Consider the following 25,936-nt stretch of genomic DNA (forward strand, 5'->3'; position numbering starts at 1 on the left):
AATTTCATGTGTGTGTGCTGCCGTAGCTTGTAAACAAGCGGTTGTCAGTCAGATAGTTCCAACTTTTTTTTTTTTTTTTGCTTTTTTTTGAGTTAATTTTAATGGATAACTTGTGTGTAAGACTGTAAGAGGAGAAAAACTGTTTCAAAAAGGACAGCAAGTGTGTATTCAATAAGAAAACCTCAAAATATGAATACATCCTCAGAGTTTTATAAAAAATTAAACCGGCACAGATGACCCTTTATATATATATATAGCATCTATGAAATCTGAACAAATAATATATAATTTGCACATGGTTTTAGGAGTAATAGTCCTTGATCCTCTTGCTTGATCACATTGCAGTGAATTTACTCATCAATTCTCTTGATCTCTTGATGTGACTGGTGTGCTTATCATGCTTTTAACTTTTACCACTTGGTGGAGCCTGAGCTCATTCAGTTGGCTCAGGTGACAATACTGTATGACAACATGAGTGACTTGACAAATCCCCCACATAACCTTAAACACCAGGCGCTAATCTGAGTGTGATGTTAGCATCATTTATTGCCCTGTTTGAGTTTGACTGCAGGGATCAACTTTGACATTTTCATCTTCCCCCTGTTAAAATCTGTAAATAGTAAACCTTTGGCTTGAAGCTTTCAGAGTGAGCACAGATTGTAGAATAACACTGGATCACAAAGCTACAATACGTGAGGCTATGATAAACATTAAAGGGGACATATCAGGCTTTTTGTGATTGTTATTTTTATTCTGTTATGACTGATGTTAAACACGGTAAAAGTTCCAAAACTTGAGGTGAACGTATGTAAAAATGTTCCCTGTGAGTCAAAATCCAGGGCTTCATCCTGCTCTGAACGCTCTATTTGCAAAGTTACCTCTACTTCCTCCTCATGATGATGTCAGATTGCTCTCACATGCCCTCAAACAGCCGTCTGTAGGTAGCATTTGTGTTGCTCACGTTGTCCACTCACATATTTTGGATCGGATTCAGGCTTCATCATGTCCGGATGTATTTGAGAAGTTGAAATTTCGAGTAAAGAAGGAGAAAAAGATCCTGCTACTATAGTTTGTTTACGTAGCCTCTGGAGGAAGCCTCCTGAAGCTTACCAATCAGAAGAAAGTGGGCTGATTAGGAGGGAGGCCTTAAAGACACAGGCAGAACTGAGGGGCTACATAAAGGGCCAGTAAAAGATAAAGGAGTTTTTAACTGTGAAACATGTAAAAATATTCCAGTAGAGCCCCAGAATATAAATATAGATCTGGAAATGTGCATGATACGCCCCCTTTAAAGTTAATTCCTAACTTAGGAGATTGCACGTTCACACAACATCTCAACTCAAGTGCACTTACTTAACTTTTTCCTGGAGCTTTAGACCATATCACACTTTCATTTAACTGAGGATCTATTACACAAATTAAAAAAAAAAACAACATTTAATCAGCAAACCACATAAATCACTGTTTTAAATAGAGGTATTTTATTAATGACAGTTATTGTGTACTTGTATTTTTGTGTCATAGTGTTTGTTTAGCCAGCGGTATGGTTTAAGAGATGGTAATTGAAATATCTTGACAGCTATCGGATGGATTATCAAGTGTTAGCATGCTAACATGCTGAACTAACATGGTAAACATTATACCTGCTATCATCAGCATGTCAGCATTGTCACAGTAGTTAAAGCCTGCATGAAAATACGCTAGATGATGCTCAATAATGTCATGGACTAATTTTCATATTTGCAACATCATGAGTAACCACATGTACACAAGATTTCTTTTAAAGTAAAGTAAATAAAATGAAGTCAAACTAAAGATAACGGACTCTAACTAGTTATATCAATGGCTAAATTTATCTCTATGGTGCTGTCATTTCATTAACTGGATGAAACGTTTGTCTGTTTCTATCTGTTTGTCCGGTTTAAAAATTTGAACAGTCACAGTTAGATGAATTAAATCATATTTACTTTTTCACTTGCTAATACGGTCCATGTTGTTGAGTTTTGACCCATTTGGCCAATTGAGTCTGGCTTGTACTCGAACCTGCAGCCCCTCTGTAAATCCACAGATTACTGCAGGCGGCTGTGTAGTGGAGAGTCACATTGGTCATCTGGTTCACACTCCTGCCCTTGTTTTGAAAGTGTGTGTGTGTGTGTGTGTGGCTGGTGGTGGTGGTGGTGGTGGTGGTGGGGGGGTCCGTTACTCGATGCTGCTGCTGGTCCCAAAGGCTTGGTGGGATTCAGCGGAGGTGAGAGGGATTTGTGGGCGCCAGGCTGGATGCAACACATCTGAGTTGTATAACTGAAAGTCGGGTGAGTCCAGGTCAGGGGCGGCTCAGAGAGCGTTTCCATCTCAGGATAATACCAGTAAGCAGAGTAAGAAAGACGTAATGCAACATGGAAAATTGAGCTAAAAATGGCGTCAGTATTGTTAAAGTTTTTACTCGGGGGGGAAGGTAAACACACAGAGTTTGTGATTTTCATATGAAGCTTTTTGTCATTCCCAATATTTTTGGGAAATGTAATGAAAAAATGAAAAACGTTCCCAACTCAAAGTCCACGTATACAAGCTTTTTCTGGAGCTTCATCACCACATGCAGGTAGTTTAGTTATCAAGTAGATCTGTTGACAAAAGCCTCATTCGGACAGGATTAACATTACAGAGGGAGTTGGGGAATGAAATATTCACCGTGCCCCTCTCTAATTCAACTCATCATTCCAGACGGCACTTTAACCACGGGGAAATGACAGGATATGAATGGTCTATAATAGGCATGGACACTCAGCAGGACAAAGCCAAAAGCCTCCCCAGGGGAGTGCCGAAGAGTTGAGGGTGAGGTAAAGATAGTGTGTGAGCTGAAGAAGAGTCAAAAATCCTTCTCTGAGTCAAAACACAGTCAGGTCTTAACGAACAGAAATGAAACACATATGGATATAATTCAGTGTGACTTACACTTCCTGAGGATCATTATCTCTGATGTATGTCCATCGTCCATAAATCCGCTTAGAAATCAGTAGATAGACGCTACATAACTTGCATAAGAATCATCACATTTTTAAGTTTTCCTCAGTATCAAAGTTATCCAGTGATGGTTTTCTGTACATCCATGGCTACATGGTAAACAGGAACTGCTAATAGCTGATTCAGTGGACTCTTAAAGTTGCCAGTATGTGAACAAATACCAGCAAAAAACGAGTCTGAAAGAGAACAGCAGTACCTACCTGTAGCTGACATTACATCAGCCTATTTAATGAGCTTTTACGGGGTCTTGCTCTCCTGATGGTTTTAGTTTTTTCTGTCATCATATTGGTTCCCAGATGGGCCTACATGTTGGTGTTAGCATGTTTCCATCTGTCAGATCAGCAGAAACATTTTTTTGGACTTACTTTATTTTCACACAAAATTTAAATGTTACACTGACCTGATAAAATGAAGCAGAAGGACAAGCAGCTCTTCAGATCCACTTTAAAATACAGGGACATCACTCTGGACTGGATTAAGGAGGACCAGCGAGTAGGTTATTGGGATTGGAACTATTACTGGGGTGAAGGGTGACAATTTACCTACATACGTGCTCTGGGCTGGATTAAGGCAGGTAATGTTGGTTGGTCTATATTTATATTCTGGGGCTCTACTGGAATATCTTTGAATGATTTACAGTTATTTATTGCAGCTCCTCAGTTCGGCATCTGTCTGAAACAGGCCATTTTATCTCCCTGTTGCTTTAAGCCCCCCCCCCTCCTGATGAGCCCACTCTATTCTGATTGGCCAAAATATGTAACTGGACAACATCAACAACCTCAGCAACAAAAGCTACAGTATACACAGCTGTCTGGGGGCATGTGCGAACAATCTGATGTTAGTTTGATGATGAAGTAGAGGTAACTAAGCCTTGGCTTTGGACTTTCAGGGAGCATTTTTTACATATGTTTACCTGAAGTTTTGGATCTTTGATTATATTTAACATAGACATCTGGCATTGTAACACAGTATATAAATAACAGAAAATCACAAAAATAATGGTATGTCCCCTTTAAAGTCCCCCCACCTCACTTAGAGACATAAATCTAGTCGACATTGGGATTAAGACTTCAGCATTTTTGCCTTTCATTGATAGTATATAGTTGATAGGATGTTAGGAGAAAGAGAGCACACGAAAGGCCTCTGGACAGCTTCAAAACAAGGACCCTGTGGTTTATGTGACACGTATCTTAGTCCCTAAGCCGCAGTGATGCCCTGTAACTCATAAATCAAATGTCCTCTGTTTATATGGTTGATGTTTTGTTGTTTTTCCTTGCACTGTGGAAAAAGTTTGAGTCATTACTTTCCATCCTCCTTTCTGTATCTACATCTGTAAATATCTCTTTCTGGCCTCTCTCTCTCTCTCTCTCTCTTGCTCTCTCTCTCGCGCTCTCGGTGACATTTGGCCAGCTGGGTGGGATTGTGTTGTTGTCACCTGCTGTTGTCTGTCAGAGGTGTCTTGTGGGTAATTGTGCATCAGGATCGGGGCAAAGGCTTTGTGGAAGATTAGATGCTGACCCAAAATGCGAGCTGACAGCTGGCGTGTTTGAATCAACAGTGTGTGTGTGTGTGTGTGTGTGTGTAGAGTCTGGAATCTAAAACACATCAGTGAAATATGACATATATATGTCATATTTCACTGATGTGTTTTATATATATATTTGCTTTTTAAATGGTATATTCAATCATTTTCTCTCCATGATATTGTGCTGCACTGGCTCAGCTGATGTGTACGCTATGACATTAAAAGGGAATTCCACTACAAAGTGTGTTTACAGGTGCTGCATATGTGAGAAAAAGCTGTTTAAAGTCTTTTGATGCTAGCAGTTCCAAGATCATAATCTCTCACTGAACTGTCAGTGGTTACAGTTCATTGTGGGTAATGTAGGGACCAGGTTTTAACAAGACAGAGTCCAGGAAATAAAAATGATGATATCTCTGGTTCTGCTGCAACGATTTATTTTTAACTGTCGGTTGTGAGTCTGACAGTGTTATCAGAGCATACAGGAGTTAACTCTTTAAGATATTAATAAATATAAAGAAGAATGAAGTACCAGTGTTCTCTTTAAATCTTAATTGATTTTTGGGCATGTTGGCAACAAGATGTAAAACACAACACTGACATATTTTCCCTTTAAGTTGATATGGGTAATGTTTTGGCAGACAGTTGCTTATTTCCACATCCAGCAGTTACGGAGCAACATTATAATCCATCTGGAGTTGTGTTTCTGTCCACCTGGTGAATGTAAGTCCAATATTCACTCTCTTTTAGCTCTGTTTTTGCTCTTTACCAACTCCTGAGGGAAATATCTGGCTCTTTAGCTGCTAAATGCTCCACTATGTTCGCCAGCTAGTCTACAGCTGTTTGCTGTTTGGTGCTGAGCAGGTAGTGTACAGTGGCTTTTTAGAGCTTGTTTACTGAAAACAGCTGCCTGTTGCTGACTCGTCTCATGATACCAGACAATAAGAGGTATAAATAAATGCACGGTAGTTGCTTGAACGGCATCGAGAATAGTTGCTAACAAACCTACGCCCCTTACATTGTGTCAGGGACATGCCTTACCAGAAATGATGCCTTACCAGAAACTGCATGTCACTGCCACAGTATGAAGGACCGCCCTAAAGACTTTGGATTGGTTCTGCAATGCAGGGTTTTTTTAAACTCTCTACTCTAATTGTTTCCACCCAGTTTTAACAATGAAAGCTTAGAGACTGACCTGTGAGTCTAGTAGCTGCCAGAAACATCACTGATGAGAGAACCAAGAGAATAAAGTTGCAGGCTGTAAAACCAAGGTGCAGATTTAAAAACGTATAAAGTAATAATCAGAATAAAAGAATATAACAATAAAAAAGGAATAAAAAGCAATTCACAGTACAACAGCACAGCTATTACTAGCTATTAGTGATGTGATGTTCTTTTTCTGTATATACTATACATGTGTACATACTGCACATGATGAAAGTTTAATGTTTTTCTCATTTTCATTCAAATGATGTGATATTCAAAACACACGTGTTGTTCTTAAGTGTTAAATCCACATAAAAAGTAATAATAAATGTCTGTAAAGTCACTATCTATCGCTGAATGAGGTAACACAATAGTGACCGAGCCTATGGCCCTCACATTTGCAGTATTACGAACTGGGTGTCGGTGGCAACATTACTGGGAAAAATCAGGCACAGTTAGTGATGTGTTTTCCATCACCCAGCAGTGGTTGGTCCGCCAGAGATGGGTAGGCAGAGCTAACGCAACAGACTCGCTCTTCAACTCACTTGTGTGTGAAGCAGCAAACTGTTTTTCCAGTCGCCATAGGTGCCACCAACGAGACCGAAACGGAGATCTTTGAGATTGTTACTTTAAATGTCAGTGAGCAGAAAACTGCTGCTGCTCAGCTCTCTGTAGGACGAAAACTTTCAGCCATGTCGCACATCTGGCCACACCCCATTTAGTGATGTCACAGCTATCATTAATTAACTACATCATTAAAAACCCAAATACAGCATAATTATCATCTTTAAAGGCTGATTCGACCTCTTGTCAGGTTGAAGTTGGGTGAAGATATGCTTGGAAATTACGTGATTGTCAACAAACTCTACGAACTGAAAGATAAAATGTACTGTACAAAACAAACAATAGAGTGAAGGAGCTGTCAGTCAAGCGCTGTCCGTATGTGCCCCCCACACTGTTTTAATAAGATGTCTAATCAGGCAGTAAGCATGAAAACACTCGTGCGTGTCAGGGCTTTAACGGTCATGCTTATAAATGTAGACAAATGTCATGTTACGCTGAGTGATTTGTGTTTTTGCGGCTTAGAGCAAAGACTGTGCTGCTGTTTGTTCCCACAACAAACACAAAGTGTCTCAAGAGTTGTGAAACCTGAGCACAGTGCGTGCATGATTTCTGCCTGTGTGTGTGTGTGTGTGTGTGACTCAGCTGTTTCTCCATTGCCGGAACTGATTCAGAGGAGTGACATGAAGCAGTCGAGCCAATCAGATAACTTGTCACAGAGTGGGTGTGCATCAGAGCGAATCCTCTGATTGGACGGAAGCCGCCTGGTGGAAAACAGCACAACAAACCAGACACGACTATTTCATCACAGTCAAGTGATGTGATGAAGTCATCAACAAGAGTTATCCTAAAGAGCTTCTGGCTTTTTATCTTAAAATCACACAAGCATCAACCCAGTTATTGTGTTTATAAAATTCATCTGGTTGACCAAGTGGTACATTCTTAAGAAAATATTTATTGAAAAATGTGTTACAAAATATGTTCATTTCAACTCGTTTTCATTCCCAGGGCGTCAAATCCCCCTCTGGTTTTTATATCCCTGCCTCTGCTGAGTTACTTTTATTATTGGTGACAATGGGCAGATCTAGTGTCGGATACCATTATTTAAATAAATAAATATTCAGTAACTTTATATCTATGTATTTATTTGTAACATTTATTTTTACAAAGTTAGGAAAGCAATGTTTAAGTCGAGCCTGATGTTGCCTTATACATAAAAGAATGATCCCAGTCTCCACACAGTGAGGCATACAGCTCATTAATTAAACACTGGTGTTGATTGGTACTTGGTATCGGCTGATACCCAAAGCCCAGGTATCGGCATTGGGACTGAAAAATTTGGATCGGTTTAGACAGTGAGGTTTCATTTGTGTTTATGTTCTGTAATCCAGCAAATACATGTGTTGAACGGTGTTATAATGTGTAGATTCTTCTTTCCACATTTATAAAACATCATATATCAACCTGCTATATGGTATAATCCTAACTGAGGAGTGCTCATTGTTTACCCAACTTTTTCTTTACCACATCATCTACTTAAAAAAAAAACAGCTGCATTGTCCTGTGTACTGAACATCATGTTTACTATAAAACTAACTATGGACCATGCCTGCAGTGCTCAGACTGGTGTTTGCACCTGAGAACGACTTCCTTGCGCAACTTCTAAGAAAGCACATGTGTAGCAACGTCCACCTGATATGTCATCATGACAAAATCATGTCAACACTTTCTTAACAAGTATTTTTTTAATGTGTATTTGAGATTTTTTTTTCTTCAATCAGAAGCTGAAAAAAGTAAACAAAGTTATAACCTACCTCCAGTATGAATCTAAATGTGTCGAATATTTTATAAAACCAAGTTTCTCTTGATTGTTCTTAATGTGTACTGAGCCTTAGTTTTGGAACAGATTCTACACTGGAATATTTTTTAATGAAAGTTAAGTTTGTTGGGCTAAGAATTACATAATATACTATATATATATTAAGAGATTTTTTTGAATACTGTGAATTAGTCAGTATAAATTTGTTTGTCTGAAAAGTTAATGATCTTGTGCTTCTGGACTGAACTGTGGGTTGTTTGAACATAGTTAGATTTCATGGGTTGTTGTAGATATTTTTAGTGTAGTTCTGTATGAGAAAAGCTGCTTAATTAGTACTGGTCTTATTGCTCTGTCAGTGTTTAAAATCTCTGGACTGTTTCCTCGTTGGCCTTAAATCTGTGTTATCTTGGTTAATGAACATTTTCGATACCTGCAAAGGGAGCTTTTTCAGTGTTTTATTACAATCCTTGATGCTAATTGTAAGAATGCTTGTGATTGTAAAGGGCTGCAGTAAGTAGATGCATTGTTATTGAACCAGCAATCTCTTTTTCAAGGGAGACCTGGACAATACAACATCAGGCACACAAATAAAACAAAACTAAAAACTTGGTCACAACGTGTGACAGCTCAAAGAACAGAGAAAGTTACAAAACAATTGTCTGGATTAAGCTAAAATAAGCTAAAAAATAGAGACGGTTAGTAAAGGAATGATCCAAAGTTGCTTTGAACGTTGTTCTAATTCACATTTAAGTTATTATATATCATATATTATTTTCTCATTTGTACACCACACAAACACACACACACACACACACACAGACATCCTGCTGTCAGATAAGGATCGCTTCACCTGCCCCGATGAAAAAAAAAAAAAAAAAAAAATCCTTGGAATAAAGATTGAGGAGATCAGGTTGATCATGTCAGTAAAAAAGTAACCAAATCTATTGGTATAATTAGTAAATTAAGCTATTTTGTAGACAAAAAATGTCTTAATTTCCTTTATTATTCTTGAATTTGTCCTTACTTTTCATATCACAATATAATGTGGGCGAGTACATTTCCCACAACTGTTCACAGAATCTTTCTTCTACAAAAACACTTTGTCAGAAGTGCAGCCCACTCGCCTCTACGCTCCCCATCGGCTCCTCTGGTTTAACTTCTTACAATCTATGATATTAACGTTTTCCAAATGTGTAGGTTTATATAAATATGATACAATTCAATGAGGGTAATATTTCAGATCATTCAGGTTTCATTTTTTTTAATTAACTCTCAGATTCACTCAACCAGACAATTAAACATCTGTGAAGCAGAAGTCAAATTTTCAGTGAATTCAGTGAGTTCAGATTTATGGATCAACTATTCTCATTGGGTTTAAAGTTTCTTTGTCCTTAAAGTCCTTTAGAGCATATTTAAAACATAATTTAATTAAACATTTAATTTAATTTTGGTTTTATTGTTTGTTTGTTTTTTTTAATGAAAAAAAATTAACAGGGTGACTTTGTTTTTCTTTTATATTTATATACTGTATGTATACTATTCAGGTAGAGGTAATCTATAAGTCCATCTAGGCTTTTTTCCACTCCCTGCACATTTTTCTGGCATTGTTTGTGTTTATTCCTTATATTTTAAACTGTGCAAAATGAAATAAACCAAACCCTGGTGTTGGTAAATCAATAGATTGGGTTTATTGTCCAGCCTTAATAAATAACATTGATTGATTTATTATTTCAATAGGTAAAAAAAAACTTTTAATAAACAGCATGTGTTGTTGCTCACTTCTGAAGTAAACCACCAGTGTGTAGGGAACACTGTCATCAACATACAAACAACACTGTGTCAACCCCTGACAGAATATGAGACACACATGTCCTCCCTCATCTGTCGGTTCCTGCCCTGTCACTGACACAACGGGAAGTGTGTTTGGGAGGGTTGCTGTTTCTACCCACCCTTAACCCCATCCGTCTGTCTTCCTGATGGCTGCCAGTCGGAATGTAGTGTGACCAGGTTATTTTTAGATGAGGCCTCTTGAAATACTCCAACCGGGGGCTTCATTGAGGATAAACACAAGCTGCTCTCGCGCCGTGTGGTGTGGCACGTAAAACCTGAGTTTGGCTTAACCCCGAGCTCACACCAGTGTTTTTTTTTTTCTTGTTGCTGGGAAAGACAATTCTACCTGCCGTTCTAGCTGTTTCTTGCCTCCAACCTAACGAATATAACACTTTGACCATACAGTTTTTGGCTGACTTTAATAGTGTTGTTGAACCTTCTGAAGGAACCCGAAGCTCTTGAGATGTCTCCTGAAGATCGTGGGGCAGGACTGAGGTATGACTGGAGTTGTGTTTGATCTGGGAAAGGAAGTAGAGAAGACAGAGAGCAGTGGCTTGCTTCTTTTGTCTTCTTCTTAAAGGGTCAGTTCCCCCAAATCACAAAAAATGTGTATCTTCTTATTTACCTCTTGTGGTATCTTACAGTGCAGACAGTTTGGGTTTTATGTAGTATCTGTTGCTGAAATCTCTTCCACCTGAAAACAAGTGAATGGGAATTTGTTTGTGGTGACAGCACTGTTTTTCCAGAATGCCTTAGTAACCCCAGGTTACTTTTAACTAAAGAAAGAGCCCCAAAAAGAGGAATGGTGGTGAGTGAGAAAATATGGGGTTTTTTTCCCCAATTTTTTGGTGATTTAGGTGAACTAGAAATTTAAGGCTTTTGACAATACTTAAGAATCTATCATGTGGGGGACTGTTATCTTGTTTTTGTCTGTGTTTTGATTGTGTAATTAGAGTTTGGCCCCATTCTAGTGCTTAATGAACTCAACTGATGACAAGGGAAGTTGGTTTGTTGGTGCCTTTAATTCTCAATTTCAGTCTAAATAGATCCATAACCTGAACAACACAGCATGAATCTATTAGGAAAGCATTACACATGGTTGCGTCATCACTCCTTTTCCGTCAATGACACCAGTGTCTTCTATTACTTGTAGCTTTTGGCTTAGTGTCTTGGGCAGATACATGCAGACTGGCATTTTGCAAAGGTATTAACTGGATCAACTGGTACTCCGTTAATGTCAGCTCACTGTATATGTGGCTGTACACAGAACGTAAACAGGTATTAGTTACCTCAGAGTCAGGATTTCTGTTATATATGCCCATGCAGACAGGCGGGGAAACATATTTACACCTCCCTCCTTGGATGTTTTTGTCGCCATTCCTTGCATTGTTTGTCTTGTTCTATTTTTAAGGCGCCATCACTGGGCTTGTTAGAGGCTCAGACATGCCACTCCCTGTGTTGTTTTAGAGATTACTGATTGGGTAAAAAGTGATATCTGCCCAACAGCTGCTCATATGGTTTTGCTGACCTCCTTTCATGTCTGCATTGCTCTGACATGATTGTTGTTAAGATCGCTGTAGAAGGTAGAACATTTTCCAGTTCTGGGCTCGAAACAATAGCAAAAATCATTTCAGACTGATGGATTGGACGGAGCAATGGACAGGACTGGTGGAGTAATGAAACATGATATATTCTCTTCTCAATATCCAAAGTTTTCCTGGAGCACTGACAGCATGTGACAGGAGGGCTGAAAAATATTGAGATTTGCCACCCATGTGGGTGACAGCTATTCTTCCTACATTGTGCAAATGCTTTCAGATAAACTTGAAACTACAAACTAGTGAAGCTGTCAGAGAGACAGATGTGAGTATGAATTTTAAGAAATTTTAAAATAACCCATCTAATAAAAAGAGGAAGGAAGGAGTCGCTTTCTACTTGTTTCATACCATGGTCAATGTACGGTAAATATTTATTTCTGAACTTGTGTCCATTAAATCATACTATAATTCTGGTCAACATTTTATCCCCAATTCTAAATCAGTGCACAGATATCCATACAGTGATTCATGCAATGAAACCCTGTTATAATTAACCTGGGCATGGGTTGAACAGACTAAAAACAATGAATGACATCTCAAATACACACTTTTTTTATTAGTTTTTAATTGCACAATGAAATTCTTAATCATCAAGAAATAGCCGAGTCTGAAAGCCATAACTACTTGTGGATTGTATGGTCGCCACTGTTGCTTGAGCCTAATGTACATTGTGTAAAATGTATACGAAGAGGATGAGTTTTGCTGCTGTTTCTTCTCATTCAACAGAGCAGGGTTATGTAGTATTTGATAGTTGATAGATAGTATTTGGCAGTCTCCAACTTACTTTGAACGGACTTCATGTTGGTCCACAATTTTCCTGCAATAAATCCAGGTTTTACCAATCCTGAGGAGCCATGATGCATGACAAGATGTTTGAATATAGGAAAGTAATAGAAGAGATGGATGTGAAGCATAACAGTTGTTACATTTCCTCCACCTCCAAGTTTCTTCGCCCTTTGCTAAGATCACAAATTTGACTAGTTAGCTAGTCAGCGGCAGGACTTTAAAACACTAATAACCACACCAGAAAATGCAAAGTTTTTTAAAATTTAGACGCAAAATGCTGTGGCAACATTATACCTGGTTGCTCTGTTCAAGAGTCAAGATATTGCTCAACTTAGAAGTTGACATGTCTTGATAAGAGGGTTGGTGAATTCAAATTGGACTTTAAAACTGAACCTCTTGTTTTGTTAACATGGCCACACTGTCATCTATGGCATTGAACTCTGTCGCGTCCAAGGTTTCCAAATGGTTAGAGTCTAAATATTCGTAATATATTCTTTAACTACAACTAACTAAAACAAAAGTGGTGTCAGATTTTCTAAGGAAATTACCCAATAACAAACTTTGTCACATTCCAGGCGATGCAGTGAAACTTTACCGTACATTGTCCAAAAAGATTTTCCTGGGAGACTGGGAGTCTTACATGGAACAGGGAAATACTTAACCTGTCCATCCCTTACTGCTATTATTACTTCACAGTATCACTGTCACATGTTCAGCCCATCATGTTTCCCTGGAAACCAGCCTCCTATGGTGGCACGTGCCTGGAAAGTGAGAGGGGAGCAGCGGGTTGACCTTTTCGTCATAAGGTTGGATGTTTGGGTCAGGTGGGAGGGGTGGTGGGTGTATATGATATACTGTCGCTTCTCTTGGCCTCTTGTGCTTGTTCCCTGCAGCCCAGTATATACTTGATTTGGGGGGGAGACAGAAACCACTATGGTTAAACTGATGTCAATTATTTTATGTGGTTCATGAAATGTCAGTAAAAAGTTCCCAGAGCCCATAGGTACTTTCAGAATGTCTTGTTTTATTGTCCAAAACCCAAAGATAATTAGTTTATTATAATAGAAGATTATGAAAATCAGATAATATTCACATTTGGGAAGCTAGAACCAGTGAAGTTTTGCAATTTTTGCTAAAAAAATATGGCTTTAATGATTATTCACTCATTCATTTCCTGGCAGTCGACTAATTCATTAATCAATTGACTAATTGTTGCAGCTCTAATAGGGTCTTCAAGGCCATTGCAAAATGTACAAGTATCTTTAGATTGATGCTAATTGCCAGTTTTTTAATCTAAATAAATTTTTTAACTATGGAATAGCAATGTTGATTGGTCTGTCCACCACTTTTGTCCAAACTGAAATATCTCAACAACTATCAGATGAATGACCATGAAATTTGGTGCACAAATCCATGTCTCCCTTAGGATGAATTGCCATCACTCGGGTGATTCCTTGACACATCTTCTCTAGTGCCACCGGGTCAAAGTTTTCACTTTTGATTGACTGGCACAGAATTTTGTGCCATCATCAAATGAAAATATTAATTTGCTGAATATTTGGGTTTACGACCAAAGACCTGCAAAACTAATGGCAGTTTACTTTGTTTATACCCTCTTGTGGACCACACACATGCTTTCCACTTAGCGCAGGAACCTCACAGTTGTGTTAACTGGTGGAAACCTGCTCAGCTGTTGTAGTAACCAGATCTCCATGGTGATTTCACACCAGCTGTATCGAGTACAACTGCTTTCACAGGACATGTGGTCTCCATCCTCTGTTGGACTTAAATTTAGCCAGTGTGATTTAATGTGATGAACCCTGTAGAGACAGTTACTACACTGTAGCCTAGTCTTACACTGAAAGATTGTTTTCTTTGTTCCAAAATTTGACCACTATTATGCTTTAAAAACACACATTGATAATTGTCCCCCCCTAAAAGATTGGTTAAGGAAACTCCCAATGACAAAACCTTTTGGGTTACAGCCAGTTAAGCTAGTGGAACAGAGACAGGACTTCTATTCTATTTATATATCGATTTATCATAGCCACACATGTGCTTTTTATAGCTGTTTTATGTGAATCAGGAGGGAGCATGATAGTAGAGCTTAAACGGGGAGATGATTTTTGGGAACTCCCAACCTGGAAACTTTCATACCTCACCAGGTGGCTCAGGATTCCTAGAGGTACCACAGCCATAGAGTATAAAAGAAGTGGACGTAGCCACCATGATGTCACACACTGATTTGTAGACTACTGTTTTGAGGCCTTGAGTTTGGCATTTTGGCTGTCACCATCTTGGTTTTTTGGAGCCAGAAATGACCATATTTGGACGAGAGAGTGGAGCTAACCCTAACAATAGCACTTGCTAGCTGGCTTGGTCAGCAAGGTGCATCTGTAATAAATGTTTACTGTGATATTAATTGAGATGCTAATGGCTAGCAAAAAACAGGCTTAAAACTAAATGAACATACTGGAAAAACTGACTCCTTAGAAGGTCTTTTAGTACAATTGAATGCTGAACAAGACTTTTTAGGTGACCAAAATGTTACACTTAACTTTCATGAACTGAAAATACACTGAAATAGCGACAGCTCTTAGAGGGCTACACCTATACTCATAGAGTCTGCAATTACAATACATAACCAATGTTGCTACACATGTATCTAAATTGACAGGTCACCATGGTAGCAACTAGTCAATCACAAGGTAGTCATGCCCTAAAGCATACCCTGCTTTGTTGTCTATTTTAATCTAAATGGGATCATAATTTACAAAATGAATATCAAGCTGAATTGAAGAAGACTTGAAACTAGTGATTGAGACCTTAAACACATTAGGAAAATATTTACTGAGGTAATAAATCAAGTGAGAAGTGTGGTCATTTTTCTCATAGACTTCTATACAATCAAACTTCTCTTTGCAGCCCATAGGGTCGCCCCCTGCTGGCCATTAGAAAGAATGCAGGTTTAAGGCACTTCCGCATTGGCTTCACTTTTCAGCCCCAGAGCTAGCCACTTGACCACAGCCTGAAAAGCACTTTCCCATCTGCCACCTGTCTGTTAAGTCATCTTGCCAGTTTTATTGTAGGCTTCTTAATTTAGACTATGACATTTGCATTGGACTGGCTTTTATTTCTTGTACTAAATTTTATCAATGACCCTCAATCAGTAGAATTCTAAGCCTTCAAATAAACCTCTTCAGTCCCTTTCTTGGTCAAGTCAAATGCTGATACTATTTATAATGCAGTCACTGCATTTCATATCAATAATTACAAGGTGATCATCCATGCATACCAACAAGTCAACTCAGTTTGTTTGTAAAGCAAATTTAAAGCAATGTTGAACAAAGTGCTGTACAGATTTTCAAGACATTATTTTAAAATCTAGACTGTGGAAGCGCAAATTTGAGTCAGATAATGGCAGAGTGCTGGAGGAGACTCCAAAGAGAAACCAAATATTTATCCAGCTAATGAAGTAAGAGGAAAGACTTGATTTTGGAGATTGTCTTCAGGTGGAGGATACTGGACCAAACAACTGTGAAGGGTGTCGCTCGTAGTGATGAAGCTATAGAGAATTATCAGAGGCTCTACAAAAATGGCCATAAGTTCCCTGTGCCCAAGCTTGTGTCTTCAAAGTGTTTTATTTGTTTCGACCAACAGTCAACGTTCAAGGTATTCAATATACAACAATAAATCAGAGAAAAGCGGATTATTATTACCTTTTAGATGCTGGAACTTGCAAATGTTTTATAATTGACTGAGTTGTCGTTTATTAGTTTTCTGTTAATTAACTGATCAATTAATCCACTATACACTTCAGCTCTAAGTGAAAGAAAATATATTTTTGAAGGATATGTCCAATCCTCATACTACAGTGACAAAATAAAAGACCTATTTGGATGTTCTGATGATCATCTACTTCCATTGGTCAAACCAAGACACCACGATCACCTCCAGCATTTTCATTTGTTTCAAGTTTGGGCAATTAAAACTGCTTGGATAACGTAAGAGAAAGATCGTCATTAACAAAACCAATGGTAGGACACAATCCCTTGGCTCCAGTATTAAAGTCAGACACCTTCAATACTCAACCATACACTGGACTTCTTCTTGCCTTCTTCTCTAGGACTTTTCTAGGAGTCAGGGGAAAAAAAATGCAGATTAAGCTGATTTGCTTTAGATGCTGCAAGCAAGACATTGGAAATTAAAATTTCTGTCAGCCATTTTGAAAGATGACTAAAATTGCTTTTGCCTTTCTTCCCCCTGTAGCTGGGAGATTATTGACTCAGGCCAGGACAGCCGGTCTGGGACTGGACTTCAGCTCAGCGACTCCCTCAGACTCTTCCTCCAGGAGACATCAGCTTTCAAACAGCAAAACCCTGGCAAGGTGAGCCAGAGACGGCCGATGACCCCAGACTAAGGTCAACCATTCACTGAGTTACTACAATAGAGCAGAGAAGCATATGGTTGTCAGGCTTCCTGAGGTACTTTGCCCATTCAGATACATACATACAGTACTTCATCACTCACTAGGACTTTGGTGGAGCAGATTTGAGCGAAAACTTGTCTGTGTCAGTCATCCAGGTCATGGTTATCCAAGGAGGGTTGAATCGAGGGCAACTGGACTTGAATGTAAATACTTGAAATTTACTTGACTTGAAATTATGAAAGTTTTCTCACTTTTACACTGGAATAAATAGTCAGAAGAATCCAGTCTTTGTTTAAAGAAAAAATGATATACTTTATTGTCCCCATAGGGAATTTTTTCATGTGCTTAATGAATTAAGAAATTAATTAATCTATGCAGTGGCTTAATTTTGGTTCAGTTTGAAATTACAATGGGTGTTTAAAAAGTTTGTTCTTGTTCTTGAAACCATGGAGTTTCAACAGTCTGTGATTCAAAGTTTGTGAATTGGGTGTAATTACACTTAATTATCAGTGATGCAAAATATCAAAAGATGTAATGATTTATCTTGAAAGTTTTGAAAGATATCTGTTGTAATATTAAGTTTTATTTGTGCTTTTCTTAATTCTTAAATTCTCAAAATACAGTTTTATTCCATTTGACCGTCTACATTAGCTTATTAGATATTATTAGATATATTATTAGAGACAACAGAAGTCGTACTGCATGATTAAATTTGTATAAAAAATTCCCTCCATGACCATGTAATTATTTGCAGCATTTTAAATGAATAGTTTAAAGTTTAACAATATGAGAAAATGTTTATTGGCTTTGAGATTATCAAGCAACCAATTTTTATTTATATAGCGCCAAATCACAACAAAAGTCATCTCAGGGCACTTTTCACATAGAGCAGGTCGAGACTGTACTCTTTTAATACCACTCTCACATAGCATAATTACTAGAAGCAGGGGAAAGAGCCAGCCTGGTTCTCTCCAAAGTTAACAATACACCTATCATCCTACCATACCTCACTAAAGCTCACTAATTAATATGTATTTTCTTTGTATAATCTGTACACAAACAGAAATGTAAAAAACAACAGTTTGTTTTTTTAACGGGAGTTCGTCAAGAAAAGAATAAGCGTATTTCCCAAAATGTCAAACTATTCCTTCAATGTGTTCAAGAAAGTATCTGATACTCACGGTCTCTGCATAAGAAGAGAATATATCAGTATACATTTTTTTCTGTCATTCTTCTTGTGTTTGCTTCCTTTCTCTTGTAGTTTTGCTTGCTGGTTTGCAGTTTGTGTACCTTCTTTGCTGTCTTAGGACGCTACATTCCAGGGATTGTTATCTCATATATTCTAGGTAAGTTAATTTATAGTCCCCCTCCAATCCAAAATGTGTTTTTCTTGTTCCTTCAGTTGGATATTCTCTTCTCTGTGCTGAATGATGCACATGCAGAGTTTGCTTTCACATTCATCTGCTGAAGGAGGAAAGTTTTTCTGTGCTCGACTTAAATCTCAGTTGAACACGTGTACCATGATTTATGACGTCACTAATAGTTTGGAGCCAATCGTGGTCCAGTATGTAACTTACATCACAAGTGTGATGTGGAAACTTGAAGCCTCCAGTGCACAAACACTGAATGGACTTTACAGTGAAGTAGGAGACATCTCGTGTCCAGCAGGAAAACCTTTGAAATAAAAAGTGTTTACATATTCATAGATTGTAGATTTTTAATGATAATAATAATAATAATAACAAGGTACTGTAATTGAACTTTTTTGTGTAAAAAACCATATCAGATACAAATTATCATCCAAAGCAGAGTATTTTTATATGTCTTACAACATGTCTGGCAGGGATCTCTTTAAAAACTTGAACTTGAAAACTTTAAAAACACATGTAGAGACTGTTATCACACTGCACTGATATATGCTCTGATTTTGTTGTAGCATATTCATTACATCTGAATAGAGCCCAACTGATAATTCATCTGAGCCAATATATCATTATACAATATACTGTATAGTTTTTCAGCTGCTAAGTAACAAGAAATTGCAGTACAGAAATGTCAAAAATTCAGTATATTTGAGGTAATTAAAAACAGTGTCTCTGTTACATAGTTTGTCCACCAGAGAGCACCGAAGAGTTTTCAACTGTAAAAAATGTCCTGCTTTGTACATGTTTTGGTACCAATTCTTCAAAAAAATTTATTTATGGGTTTGTGTGTTTATATGTTTATGTACATTGTCAAATACTGGTATTTGCCTTTAAAATCCAGTGTAAGTCAGACCATACTGATTAATTGATCCATTGGCCACATATTTGTTATTGTGGTTTTGGTTAAATTGACATCCAGTAGGAGCTAAGATACAAACTTCACCAGTTAACAATCATTCATTGAAAATGCCACAGGTCAGTGCACATTGTGATTAAGAAACAACAGATCTATTTTTTTGGAAACAAACTTACTTTCTCTTATTTTCTGTCCTGACGTCTCTCTGCAGTGCTGGGCGTCTTCCTGTGGCCTCTGATTTCATTTCATGAGGTTGGTTTGTGGCTGGAGCCAGTTCTGCAGAAGCTGGACTTTGGCCTTGGAGAGCTCCTTCGGAAAATCAAAGAGAATCATGGTACCTACTATGCATGCAAAATATGAAGCATACTGTATATCAACACGTTCTGTCTTACAGTTAGTTTTCACTCCGTCAGCATCAGTGCATCGTGCAAAGTGCTCATTGTTTCTGCTCTTCACTTTCAAAGAGATCAACAGTCAGTTAATCAGTAGAGGCTGAACTGTATTTTACTTGTTCTTTGATTTTAGTTTCCATGTGGTGCTCATGACTTTTTATGACCACTCTTAAAGCTGTTGCTAACTAACCAGTTTGTCTTCTGAAAACAAACTGAAAATGAAAACAGATCACTCGCAAGAAAGAGCTAAAGTATGCTTTCAGGGTGAAATTTCTTTTAGTTTATAACAGCTGGCAATTGTAGCGACATAGGCGCTGAATTTGTAAATTCCCAGGGGATGGCAGATATACCTTAACAACCCCTCCACATCCTCCACGAAAAAAAAATCCACAATGTTAGATCAGTAGGGCACTTAAGTTGCCTAATCAGAGTGGCTGAATGAGTTTTTTGAACGTATTAGTTAGGCTTTTTGGCTTTTGACGTCTTACAAAAAGCAGTATGTAGTCGGGGTCACGTTTAAAATGTCTATGAGTTGTTAACAGCTCCACCAAATAGTAATTTTTCCTTCTAAACGTCTCGCATGGTTTCATTTCAATAAATGTTCAAATGATCCAATATTTCACCAAAAATCAAAAATGAAAGAAAATGTCCAAAAACTGAAAACAGATTTGTGTATCAGAACTTTGTTTTTCCTTCTTTCCTCTTCCATTAATCATCTCACAACCCCTCAGATTTATCTGGTGACCCCTTGGAGGGGCCCGACCCCTAGGTTGGGAACCACTGGACTAAACTATCTAACTGTATATAAAGTAGTGTAAACTAGCTCCACCTCCAGCAGCTACAACAGTAACATGCTGCTCTAACACTGATGCTTCACTATTAATAATCTAATGATGTCATATATAATAATATATCAGTCAGAGGGACCAAACCACTACTTTTACTGCAATACTTTAACTACATTTTACTGCTACTGTTTATGTACTTTTACTTAAGTAAAGGATCTAAATAAAGGATCTAAGTACTTCTTCCACCACTGGGTGGCAGTGGTGGAAGAAGACTTTTATATCAGTGCACGATAAGAAAGAACAGAGTTGTTGATTATAGTCTACACACATCTTCATTCTTTCAACACAAAAATACACAATGAGAAGAATATCTGCAACATCACAACATTCGGTCCATCCAACCTTCATCAGGTATATGGGGAGCATCTTAACACTTCCAAATATGCTGTATATATACATACAAAAGGCTGCCTCAATCATCCATTCAGAGGACTACAGATGATCAGGTTTGACTGATGAGCACCTTTAACTAACATGAAGCACATGCATCACCAGTCCGAAAAGAAAAAGCATTAGACAGATTAGAAAGATACAAAATGGCACAATATTAACACTACCAATAAATCTTAAGCAACATCCATATAACACTAACATCCATACTTTTGTGTTTCAAAAAAGTAAATCAGTGCCGTCCTTGTTTTCTTCCTTGCAGAGAAAAGACTCATGCAGGCTCAGACCGAGAAAGAGGGCATCGAGTCGGACCTCTCCTCCATGTTTCCCAAGGTTGGCTGATCATCTCATCTCAATCTAATTATGCCTCTGTTGACTGTCAGGTTCTAGTTAAAGCTAATTAAAATTCGATACACATGATCCACATCAGCATCAAGGCCTGTGCCAAACCGAAGGCCAAAAGATACTTTTTGAAGGTTGCTTGTCAAGCCAAACACCTGTGAGACTTGAAAATCTTAGCACAAGGTCCCCTTACTGGAAATCAGCAGAAGTCAGCTGCTTGTCAAACTGTTTCCAAGGTAAATATTGAACCTTTAAGCTCAAAAACCTTTAAGTCTCAAGATATTGAGCTGTTAAAATCCTGGAACAATAACAAATGAATTAGACAGCGACAGGCAGGTCTTGCAAAGCTACATAATTTGAATATTTGAAGTGCCCCTCCATTTAAAAACATGTTTTTTCTTCTTGCTCCTTCATCTATTGAAAGAGGAAAGTTTCTCTGTGTTCACCTTAAATCTCAGTTTAACAAGTGTGCCTATGAGCACAATTTGTGACATCATAACAAGTTCGGAGCCAATTGTGGTCCAATATACAACTTACACAGGTGTGATGTGGAAGAATTCAAGGAAATGAAAGACTTGCATCTTGACATCTCAACCTGTGACACAACATCGAATTTGCCCAGACAGAATTCAGACTCTTGACTTGGACTTGTCTTGAATTATTCAAGCCTTGACTTTCCCAAAAAAACATTTCTCCTTGCTGGTTAAGTTAAATCTCAGCTTCTGGTAGAATAAATCTGCTCTGAGGGAAAAACTGTTGGGGCCTTTTTGACCCCCAAATTTACACTCTTTTGAGAAATTGAGAAAATGAAAACGCATTTTAATACTAGGTGTGAATGCAAAGACCCATAGATTGGATATTATTATCCAGATAATGTATCCAGATACAGATCACATGTTAGTACTGGGTGTAAATGGGGCCTAATGTTGGGGCCTTTAAATGATAGTTCTTTTTTTTTAAAAACATCCTCACATGCCCATATGTACATGGCGTTTTTTAGACTCTGTGATCACTCATCCTGTTTGTCTCGGCCTGGCAGAGATTCCTTCTTAGTGATGGGGGGGGGGGGGGGGCAAAATCCACAGCCACAGTCATTTGCTTGTAAAAAAAATCTATTCCATTGGACAAATTAAGTGGGGCTCTTCACAAGTTTTTTAGCCTCAACTGCAGCTAAGCAAGGGAACACTGTCTGGGGAAACAGAAAGAGGGAATTTGGTACAAATATGACAAATTTCGGAAGATACACATTTGATTAAACTAATTCAGACAGCTTAAGTCTCATAGTAGCTTCAATTGAACTTCAATTGAACGATGCATTTTTACTTAGAATAAGGACTGTAGATTTTGTCCCCCATCATTACATTGGATTGGATTACATTGTATATATGGACATGTGAGTATTGTATTCAGCTGGACTGAAAAAATGTGAAAAAATGTGAACCTATCCTTTAACTACAAATCAAGTGCAATGCATAGACTGTTACTGCGCCCTAAAATCTGACTTCTCCATGTGTTTCCTTCCTGCAGCTCGACTCCACAGTGTGTAAGGAAATGTCTGTGTCGGATACAGAGGTGTCTGATGTGACATGGACAGACAACGGTACATTCAACCTGTCAGAAGGACACACACCACAGACTGAGAACTCAGAAGGTACATTTGGTAACTCTGTATTGGCCACTGCTCATCAAATTCTTGCTGTTTTTGTGTATATATATATATCTTAACCTTTGTTAACTTTAACTCATCCTCACAGACCTCGACAGAGAAGAAGTATTCACTGGCGGCCTCCCTGAATTCCCGTCTCTTGACAACGGCACGACGAACGGCGACGACGACGATGACCTCAGCCTCGGCCTTCCCTCGCCTCACCCTCAGTCCCAACAGCCAATCAAATCCAAGCATACACCTCCTCCACAAAAAGACCAACCCGCCTCCAGCGCTCTTGAATTGGTCAACCAGATGGCGGGCGACGTCATTGCCGCCGCAGTCACAGCCGCCATCCAGGAGAGGATAGAAGCGGCTGTCGGCATCACATTGGCGAGCGAACACCGAGAGCGGTCAAGACGCCCAGAATCCACCAGGCTGCTGGAGCTGACCGAGGAGTCGGACAGCGAGGTGGAGGACTTTGAGCTGCTGGATCAGTCGGAGCTGGAGCAGCTGGAGGGGGAGCTGGGGCTGGGAGAGGTGAAGGCCCAAGCCAAAGAGGAGGCTCCGACCCAGAGCGACAAACCGGCCTCGGAGGGATTCTTCTCCAAACTCCTGAGACGCCAGTGAGTGATGAAGAGTACGGTCTGCAGGGGAGGAAGACAGGTTACAGAGGACATGTGGGGGACAACGTTTCCATTCTTCTTTTTCCTATAGAGCTAACATCACCATTTTAGATCTGATCAGTCTGTGAAATGTGGAGGAGCAAGTGACGTAATATCAAAATCATCCCACATAATGCCGAGATCAGACTACACAGTATATTTTTCTTTTTTTTTTTACTTTTTATTTGTTAACTCATTTCATCCATGCATGTAATTTGTTCTCCATGATACAACTCATTTCATCATTTAATATAAATAAAAACAAGACAAAAAACATACCATAACATGAACATCATATATAAATCCAATATCAATAATTAATAAATAAAAACAAATAAAGTATAATAATCATAATCATAATAAAAGGAAATTAATAATAATAATCATATAATACAATAAATAATAACAAATTAAAAGGTAAATGAAAGCTGATTGTGAAACCGTAATAGAAAAATAAAGCCTATATGTCATAATAATAGTTTCCCTTATTCAGTGTAATACTTAAAAAACACACTTCCCCACGGACCAAAACAGAAAAAAACACTACACTGTATCACTTGTTCTAACTGCAGCAAAATGCATTTTTCTACCAGTGAGGGAGCTGAGGGGATGTTTGGGGTAAAGCTAGAGACTTCCTGTTATGTATTATATTATATTACAGTGGTTCCCAACCTTTTTCCTTCTCCTATGCCACCATTGAGTAAACTGATGACCCCTGACGAACTGACATATTTCATGGATATTTCAAGTTATATTGATTGCATAACAAAAACAGTACAGAACAATCAATACCTGTATAATTAACCCAAATAGTGAACACACAACAAGCAATTTGGATGAACTTTGAGCAGATTATTTCATGTGCAGAGAATCAGAGGTGAGTTTTCCTTATACTTTTAATAACATTTTATACAATTCTCTGTATTATTTATTTCTTTATTTTTAACTATTATACATTGGCTTCTTTCAGACATATTCAGTGTTCTCTTCCCCTTGATGCTTAACCATTTTTCTATTAGCGCTTTGGGTGTTTTAGCTGCGTACATTTCTAATGCAGGACGAGGCTATTTAAGGTGCCCTTATCCTCATGAGAGTTTTTAAAGTTTATATCTTTAATAACAACAATTACATTTACAGTTGTTTTCTTCACAGATATTAATGAGATGTTGAGACATACTGTATATTTTAAAAAGATTTGCTTACACCCCTTAAAATCAAGAAGGCCGTGTGACCCCCAGTGAAGCTTTGACGACCCCTAGTGGGGGTTGGGGCCCCAGGTTGGGAACCAGTGATGTATTATACTACATACCGTATATATATGTATATGTATATATATATATATCACAACTGACGAGATTTAGTTTCAAAATTCTCACAACACACACGTAGATGCTGGATTCATTCATCCAACTACATTACCCAGAATTCCACAGATTTATTTGACAAGACATCATCAGACTGAATGACAATCATTAAGCAATCAAATCATTCTTTATGCTCAAAGTAAGACGCTGGTTGGAAAGTTGACTAAGAGAAGTAAAACGTAGGGATTTTTATTATTTCCTTTTTATATAATTTTTTTTAATGAGACACTCATGTTATCGAAGGACCTCTATTTTATGGCCACATGCAGCAGGTCTCAAAACATTATGCATGGAAATCTGCCCCTGATTAGGATCCAGCCTGACTTGGGTCCCTGGTCAAGTCTCTGGACCTGTGAAAATCTCTGTTCTTTATAACAAATTAGATTCAAAATAAAAAAATAAAGTCAAATTTTGCGTCAGTGCACTGACATGAGATGACATATTTTTCATTTGCAGCTTAATGATTATTTAACAAAGCACCTACAGAGGACAGTCTGCAGTGTTGAGCATCAGTTGTGGATTCACTGAATGAACATAAAGAATGACTGAACTGTTTCTTTAACATGCGTTGTACATTAAAAAGATACTGTTTTTATAATAAAGACACACAGCAATGTATAATGTATCCTCTTGAATTAATCATGTAATGTCTTGTATTAGCATAACTTTAAAGATGATAATAGAAATATGTGTTTATCAGTGCCTAAGAGGACTTTGTAGTGGCTGCAGTTCATTTCTAGCTCACATGTAATGACTGTATCAGACAAGGAAATGTTCCAACCAGATTCAAACTTCACTAAATGAAAGCTATTCATTCAATGAAATATTCATTCAATCGATTAAATGAATCATTCTCTCGTTGACCTTCTGATCGTATCAAGGTGGCTTCCGTGCAGTTGCCTTAAAGTGAGAAACTGATTGAACCTGGTTCAAAAAGATGTTGGTGAGTCTGAACCAAAATGTATTAACAAAATGTACTTTTATGTAACTACACTCAATAATGTCAATAAAATGTTGTAATGCAGATTTTAGTTTCAATTATTTGACCTCAGTTTGTGTTTGTGAATGCAGTGTGTGTGTGTGTGTTTGTCTTTTCTGTCTCCAGCAACTTCATGTGTCTTAAAAACTACATTGATTGGCCACATGGGGGTGCTATAATAAAAGCTTGTAAATCAACCATGAGTTCTTTACTCATGGCAAAAAGCTAAACATTTATGTAACATTTAAACGTAATATTT

The 25,936-nt window shown here is 38.0% G+C and overlaps 1 protein-coding gene and 1 long non-coding RNA gene across 4 annotated transcripts in view; one reads left to right on the forward strand and one right to left on the reverse strand.

Moving 5' to 3' along the window:
• Positions 1-25,722, forward strand: part of retreg1 (reticulophagy regulator 1) — a 31,267-nt gene extending 5,545 nt beyond the window's left edge. The window contains exons 1-8 of one of the 3 annotated variants that reach the window (XM_067606772.1): positions 10,183-10,454; positions 13,040-13,149; positions 16,613-16,730; positions 18,034-18,118; positions 19,264-19,386; positions 20,945-21,015; positions 22,552-22,675; positions 22,779-25,722. In XM_067606772.1, coding sequence (XP_067462873.1) covers positions 13,052-13,149; positions 16,613-16,730; positions 18,034-18,118; positions 19,264-19,386; positions 20,945-21,015; positions 22,552-22,675; positions 22,779-23,299 — 1,140 coding nt within the window. In that variant the 5' untranslated portion in view covers positions 10,183-10,454; positions 13,040-13,051 and the 3' untranslated portion in view covers positions 23,300-25,722. Of the gene's footprint in view, positions 1-10,182; positions 10,455-10,578; positions 11,823-13,039; positions 13,150-16,612; positions 16,731-18,033; positions 18,119-19,263; positions 19,387-20,944; positions 21,016-22,551; positions 22,676-22,778 lie in introns of those variants that run through there. The other 2 variants (XM_067606771.1, XM_067606770.1) reach the window with 2 other exon arrangements.
• LOC137194677 (uncharacterized) overlaps positions 24,933-25,936 on the reverse strand; it is a 51,239-nt gene continuing 50,235 nt past the window's right edge. Inside the window, exon 2 of the long non-coding RNA XR_010931001.1 lies at positions 24,933-25,017. This is a non-coding gene — a long non-coding RNA (uncharacterized lncRNA). The remainder of the gene's footprint in view (positions 25,018-25,936) is intronic.

This window comes from Thunnus thynnus, chromosome 12, assembly GCF_963924715.1.
Source record: "Thunnus thynnus chromosome 12, fThuThy2.1, whole genome shotgun sequence".
NCBI classification, from domain to species: domain Eukaryota; kingdom Metazoa; phylum Chordata; class Actinopteri; order Scombriformes; family Scombridae; genus Thunnus; species Thunnus thynnus.